Below are 7,066 nucleotides of genomic sequence, written 5' to 3' on the forward strand. Positions count from 1 at the left end.
CCTAGGGAAGTGGTTCTTGCTCCTACCTTGGGTAAATTCAAAAAGGGGTTGGATGAACACTTGTCTGGGGTCATGTGATCCCAGGGTGTGCTCTGGCCAGTGGCGGGGGGTTAGACTAGATGATCTATTCAGGTCCCTTCTGACCCCTAACTACTATGAAACATGTATTCAGCATCCTCGCATTTCAAAATGGTGGTGGAGGTGCTTTAAACTTCATCATACGAGCTTTAGTTAAAGCATTGCTGCCGTTTTGAAGCTTGGGTTGGTAAATACACAAGATGTTGTGGACATTTTAATTAGAGTGACTTCAGAGAGCCTCTAATTAAAATGCATCCCCCCACATACCTCTCCCGACCCCAGGGCACAAGTATAGATACCCTTTGTAACAGCCAATGGATACCATTAGATGTTCCAGTGGAGGGTGCAGAATTTTTAGTCTTCCAATTGTGGAGTTATTCCTTCCCCCTCCCACTCTTCACCCCCATTTTACAGCTGTAGTTGTACAAGATTTCTGGCCTGTTCTGGTGACTTTAACACTGTTCTGGCATTTTAGCTATGTGTGTGTATATAGTATCCATTGCTGTTACTAGAGCACTGTGGTAGCTGAACTTTAGGATGTGCAGTGTGCACATTAATTTGATTTAATTTGAGATTAGCAATTTCTGTTCATAAGTATGTGTGTTTTTTGTGGTGGTACATTTTTTGGGTTTTTAGGGAGAGTTTTGAGACAACTAGTTGTTTGTCCTTTGCAAGTAAAGATGACTGCATCTGGGGCAGGGCAAGGGGAGGGGGAAAGGAAGTGGGAAAGAAAAAGGGAGGGAGAAAGAGAAGAAAAAGGAGAAAGAAGAGAGAGGAGGGGGGTGGAGGCTAAGTCGTGTGGGTACGCAGGCGATTTATAAGCCCAATCTTTGCCCTGAACAATTTACTGCAGCAGGGGCAGGAGAGCAATGAGGATTGGACACAAGACATCCTTGTTTTCCTGGCCACATGCTTCCTCACTGCCCCTGCAGTGTGCCACTGCTCAAAGGCCAGTGCTCCACTCTGAATGAATGACCTCCAGGATAGAGGTCACAAGCTATTTGCTCCCATGACTCCGGATCAATGCCAAAACTCTTTAGGGGCATCTTTAGGGTGTCCTTGTACCACTTCTTTGGTGTGCCACGAAAGCATACTCCATTTGACAGTTTGCCATAGATTTTCTTCAGCAGGTGAGTGTTGGGTTGAAAGGTGGCTGGCTCATCTTAGTTGTGCCAGTTTCAGTAGGGTGTGGATACTGGGGAGAGATGATCTTCTGAGCACCTCCATGTCCAGAATGTTGTCCTGCCATTTGATCTTTAGTATCTTTCACAGGCAGCACAGGTGGAAGTGGATTAGTTTTTTGGCATGATGCTGGTAGACAGTCCAGGTTTTGCAGGCATAAAGGAGGGTTGAGAGAATGAAACTGAAGGTTTACAAAGCTATCATTGACATTCCGATGCCTCTGAGGTCTCAGATTGACTTCTGGAGTCTGCGAAGGCCACGCTGGGTTTTGCTAGCCTCGCATTGACTTTGTCATCAGTGTGGACAGTATGAGAGAGTGTGCTGCCTAGATAGGCAAACTTGTTGGCCATCAACAGTTGTTGGCTTTTAACTGAGACGTGGTTCCTGGGGTGTTGTGCCAGGCGCAAGCTGAAACATCACTTCAGTCTTCTTTGTGTTTATAGTGTGTTTGAAGTTGTCACAGGCTGATGAGACTTGGTCCATGGACCGTTGCGTGTCAGCCTCTGAGCCTGTGCATAACGCACAGTCATCAGTGAAGAGGAAGTCACAAAGCGTGGCTGTCTGGACTTTGGAGCTCACTCAGATTCTGCTCAGGTTGAAGATGTCTCTATCGGAATAGTACCTGATCCCCATACCAAGGTCATCATCTTGGAAGGCATCCAGCAGCGTGGCAGAGAATAACATGCTGAAGAGGGTAGGTGTGAGCACACAGCCCTGCTTGATGCCGTTTGTGACTGGAAAGGAGTTAGAGCATTTGCCATTCGCAAGGATGTGTGCAATCATGCTGTCATGGAACTGTCAAACCATATTGATGAATTTTCCAGGGCATCCATACTTCTTCATGAGTTCCCAGAGGCCTTCACAGTTCACTGTGTCGAAGGCTTTGGTGAGGTCGATGAACTTGAGGAGAAGGTGGATGTTCTGTTCCTGGCACTTTTCTTGAAGCTGCCAGGCCGCAAACACCATGTTGGTGGTTCCACATCCTTTTCTGAAGCCGTGTTGACTCTCAGGTAGTAAGTCGTTGAGATGGTTAGTCAGCTGGTTGAGGAGGACTCTCATGAGAATCTTGCTGGCAGTTGAGAGGAGGAAGATGACCCTGTGGTTGTCACAGAGTTGACAATTTCCCTTCCTCTTGTACAGGTGGATGATGGAGGCATCCTTGAATTCTTGAGGGCCTACCACCTGCACCCACATACTGCAGAAGATCTTGGTTAGTTTCTCCATGCGGCTGTGACCACCTAATCTGTAGGTCTCTGCTGAAATTGCATTGGCTCAAGGAGCTTTGCCACTAGATGTTTGCATGGCCTTTTGGACTTCCACACTTGTAGGCAGAGCTTCAAGTGAAGTGTTGATGGTGATTTGAGGCAGCTTGCATATGGTGTCCATGTTGATGGAGGATGTCTGATTGAGAAGAGCGCTGAAGTGTTCAGCCCATCTCCGGAGGATCTGGGCCTTGTTAGTTAGCAGCGTGGTTCCATTGGTGGACAGCAGAGGGGAGGATCCGAGGATGTGCAGACTATAGACAGCCTTTATGGTGTCAAAGAACTTTGCATCGTTGCAGTCAGCATAGTGCTGGATGAATGGACCGGTCTGTGTTGAGCTGTAGGCATGTTGTGCTGACACAGACTTATAGAGGTAGGCTCTGTAGAGACGTTGCTTCTCTTTCAGCACCTGTTGTATCTCCTCCTCATTTTCATCAAACCAGTGTTTGTGTCTGCAGATGCTCCCAGTTGGCTTCGATGGAGCTGGAATGTAGTGGTGTAGTGTGAAGCTGATCTTTCAGATGGTTCGCAAAAGATAACCCAGTGCTGTTGTCTATCAGCCCTGCAGTGTTGAGGTGCTTTGGTTCACTTTGTGTTTGTGGACACAATCTGGTTTGAATAGTGATCTTTAGTAAGGAGGTGATGAGTCAACTGGCGCCACACATAGCTTTGGTTACATGGACATCATGTCTGTCCCTCCTTTGGATGATGACATAGTTGATGAGATTCCAATGCTTGGAGTGAGAGTGCATCCATGATGCCTTCTTCCAGCTGGGGAGACAGAACACAGTGTTGGTAACCAGGAGCTCATGTTCAGCACATAGTCTGAGTAGGAGAAGACCATTGCTATTGCAGCTTCTGATCCCATGCTTCCCAATGATGCCATCCCATGCTTGGCAGCCAGAGCCAATCCTGGCATTGAAATCACTAAGGAGGAAGAGACGGTCAGGCTTTGGTACAGCAGCGATCATAGAGTGGAGGTCATTGTAGAACTGGTCCTTGACTTCATCAGAGTTGGTCATGATAGGGACATATGCACTGATGATAGTGGTGCACTTTTTTCTGAGCAGGGGGAGTTTGAGCACCGTCAGTCAGTCAGTCACTCCTTTAGGCAGGTAGGTCAGCTTCTTGACTAGGCTGTTTTATATAGCAACGTTAACGCCTGCTTCCCATTTGGCTTCGCTGCCATGACCACGCCAGAAGAATGTGTAACCAGCTTTTCCTTCTGTGAGCTGCCCTTTGTCGGGTAGGTGAGTCTCGCTGAGGGCAGTGATCTAGTTGTTGTATCTGCCCAGTTCTCTCCTGATGAAGGCAGTTCTCCTTTCGTGTCTGTTGGTGTTTCTGTCGATCAACATGCATATGTTCCACACAGCCAGCTTGAGGGAGATTGATTTTTTTTTTTCTTTTCAACTACTGTAGAAGGGCCCCTGCCACCCACGGTATGCTGGCCAGGGTGAGGTGAAGCAGACAATGTTGGGGCCCCTTTTCTAGCCCCTTCCTCATTCTAGGAAGTGAGCAGTGCAGTCCTGAATAGGGCTGCTCAGTCACTCAGGGGGCTGCTGAGTTCTACTGCTGCTTCTGTCCAGTAGAAAGTGACCCAAAGCCACCCATGTTCAGGTTTGCAGCTACAGCTTCTAGTGTGTCCACACCTGCTGCTTTGTCACTGGCCTGTCGCCACAGGGCTTGTGCTGGATCTGAGTTGCACAGGACTTGGATTTGAGTGAGGAAGAGTTGCACAGCATCAGCCTCACTCTCTTGTCCGAGTCAATAGGTAACCAGTGGCAGGACAGTGTCAAGACGGCTGTAATTTGGCCCAGATGACCAGAACATCTTTTGTGTCTTGTCCTGCTCTGCACAATCCACTGCACATTGCTGTATCGCGATCATGGCCATTGGACCATACAAGGGTCTCATCTGCCCAGTCAGCTGGAGTCAGACTTTGAATGCAGGGATAGGCGTGTCCCTATCTTTCCAGAGGTCTAGAGACTGACAGAGTACCCTTGCCTGGTTTGGCCCACCCGTCGAGGCCGTTTACTGGGGTGTGGCTGTTGTTGCATGCAGACAGCTACTTGGAGCCATAGTTGAGAGTTGGGTGCTGGTGAGGACCAACAGAGGAAGAGTCGCTCAGGCAAGCACAACATACTCTTTCTCTGAAGGTGCCACTGCTCCCAGACACTGCAGACACCCCTTGAGACAACTAATTAAGCGCTTAAAGACCTTTGTTTACCCATAATATTTAGTGGATATTTAAACATATAATATTTTAATGTTTCATTATCCATCAATAAAACAAGCATTTAACATCACATAAAAAGCCAGTTAAGGTTCTTCATCTTATCCACCCCAAATTAAATGTTATACCTCTTTCTTAATGATTAACCCTATTTATGTCTTCTAGATGTATTCAGAAGGAAGTGATGTTGTACCTCAGAGCAATGAGACTGCTCTTCAGTATTTCAAGAAAGCTGCAGATATGGTATGTTTGCTTACAAGTTAAAATAAAAAGGTCAAAATGGGAAGTTCTTGGCTAAGGAAGTGTTTTCCTATCCCACAAAAATTTCCCGTTTTCAAATTTTTCCTGTTTTGCATTGAGACAAGGCCAAGACTTGTAAAGGTTCTCTGCTTTGTGAAAAATAACCCGTGGCACAAAAGAGCCCAGTGGTAAGAACACAGCTTTAGGATATGGGAGACCTGAATGTAATGTCCTTTAACTCAGGGGTATCAGACATACAGTCCACAGACTGGATCTGGCTTATTTGTGATCTATCCAGCTGCCAGAGCACAGGATTTAGATGGCACAAAGATGTCCAAAGCTGCCTTATCTGCTCCTCTCCCTGGATTGCAAGTGCCATAATTTATTTTAGAAGTAAGACGCAGAATCTCACCACTAGTATCACATGACCTCATTTTCCACTGAAATCACTGGAATGGAAACAGAATGAAGTTGGGAAAATACTTGGGAGACACTGCTAGTACAGGGCTTAAACAGACTATGACATTTAAGTTTATGAAATTCTGTTCATCTTAAGCAGTACACACCCAGTAAATATCCAAGATTATTAAAGACTGCACACACTCATAGCAAAGTCCCTCTTTTTCCCAGAAGTGTGTTCCTCTATTTTCAGGGTAATCCAGTTGGGCAGAGTGGACTAGGAATGGCTTATCTATATGGAAGAGGAGTTCCAGTGGTGAGTTGGAATAATATCTTCTTAACCCTGATCTTGGTGAATAAACTCTTAAACTGTGGTAGGTGACAGATAAAAGGGTCATTATCTTGAAATTAAAAGTACAGTAATAAAATGACTTTCCCTTCACATCTGATGTGTTTCATGCTTTAAAGTCTAGTTGCATCACAAAAATAATTCGTATAGCTAGATTCAGAAAGTATTTTATTTTTCCTCCTAAAATATGGTTCACAAGTCTAAATTGTTCTTATTTTGTGCTTTGCCTCCTGGGATGTAAGTTTGTTGTCTAGACTTTATGGAACATTGAAGGGTCAACTGCTTGTTTAATTACCTTGCCAGTGTTTCCATATGCAAGGGAGCTTATGTTCAGCTGTTCAAAAACAGATTTCTCAGTGGTATTGTTGAACTAGTTCAAAGCTAAATAGTATAGCTAAGTGCTTACAGAGTTGCTGGCTTCTGAAACAGTACAGCATGTCCATCCCATTTAATATAAATTAATTAGGTATTCACAAGAAGGTGTATGACCATGTCCTACAGTTACTAGAAATACTTTTTGAAGAGGAAATTAGGAGAACCGTAAGACAAGTGGGGCAGTTGATTGTTAATAAATACTGTTGTGTACACTTGTCAGCAAACACTACTGAGTGGATCTGTCAAGTAAGAATATCATTGCATAGTCTTCCTAACAGCATAATAGCTCCTTTGTGTTTAAATGTAATTTTCAACATGGTTGGATGGGAAAACATGTATACCATGTTTTACACCATTTTCCTGTAACATGTTAAGTTTTATGGGCTGTATAGTCAATTCTTGACACACAGGGATGCAAGTCCTTTGTTTTGATCAGTATATATCTCCTTACCATGCTGTCATGGTTTGCTCTAATGACTGGCTCTTCTACAGAACTATGAACTGGCGCTGAAATATTTCCAGAAAGCTGCAGAACAGGGATGGGTGGACGGACAGCTGCAGCTAGGCTCCATGTATTACAGTAAGTAGCTTCAGAATAGATGATGGGTCTGCAGAAACTAAAGAGTTTTGCTAGTCCATTAAATGTTCACTAGATGTTAGTGGAGCACCAGGCATGTACTTAACGTGAGTTGATACGTTTATTGCAGGAATTTAGATTGTTTAATGCAGTGGTACTTAAACCTTGGGCTCAGTGGGCCCAGTAAGTGATGTGGGGCCAGTCAGCAGGTCAGATCCAGCCCCGTGCACCAGAATCAGTTCCTAGGGCCCAACACCACCCTCACCCTGCCCTGCACACTGGAATTGGGCCACTAGGAGCATGGCATCACCCCTACTGACTGCAGTTGGGCCCCAGGGGCCTGGTGTCACCCCCCCCCCCCCCCCCCGCCC

The 7,066-nt window shown here is 45.5% G+C and overlaps 1 protein-coding gene across 1 annotated transcript in view; it reads left to right on the forward strand.

The window, feature by feature from the left end:
* SEL1L (SEL1L ERAD E3 ligase adaptor subunit) overlaps positions 1–7,066 on the forward strand; it is an 85,599-nt gene that overhangs the window by 64,169 nt on the left and 14,364 nt on the right. Inside the window, exons 13-15 of the mRNA XM_019518698.1 lie at positions 4,921–4,998; positions 5,648–5,710; positions 6,611–6,698. Coding sequence (XP_019374243.1) covers positions 4,921–4,998; positions 5,648–5,710; positions 6,611–6,698 — 229 coding nt within the window. The remainder of the gene's footprint in view (positions 1–4,920; positions 4,999–5,647; positions 5,711–6,610; positions 6,699–7,066) is intronic.

This window comes from Gavialis gangeticus, unplaced genomic scaffold (genome assembly GCF_001723915.1).
Source record: "Gavialis gangeticus isolate Ggan-Ray unplaced genomic scaffold, GavGan_comp1, whole genome shotgun sequence".
Taxonomy (NCBI): Eukaryota; Metazoa; Chordata; order Crocodylia; family Gavialidae; genus Gavialis; species Gavialis gangeticus.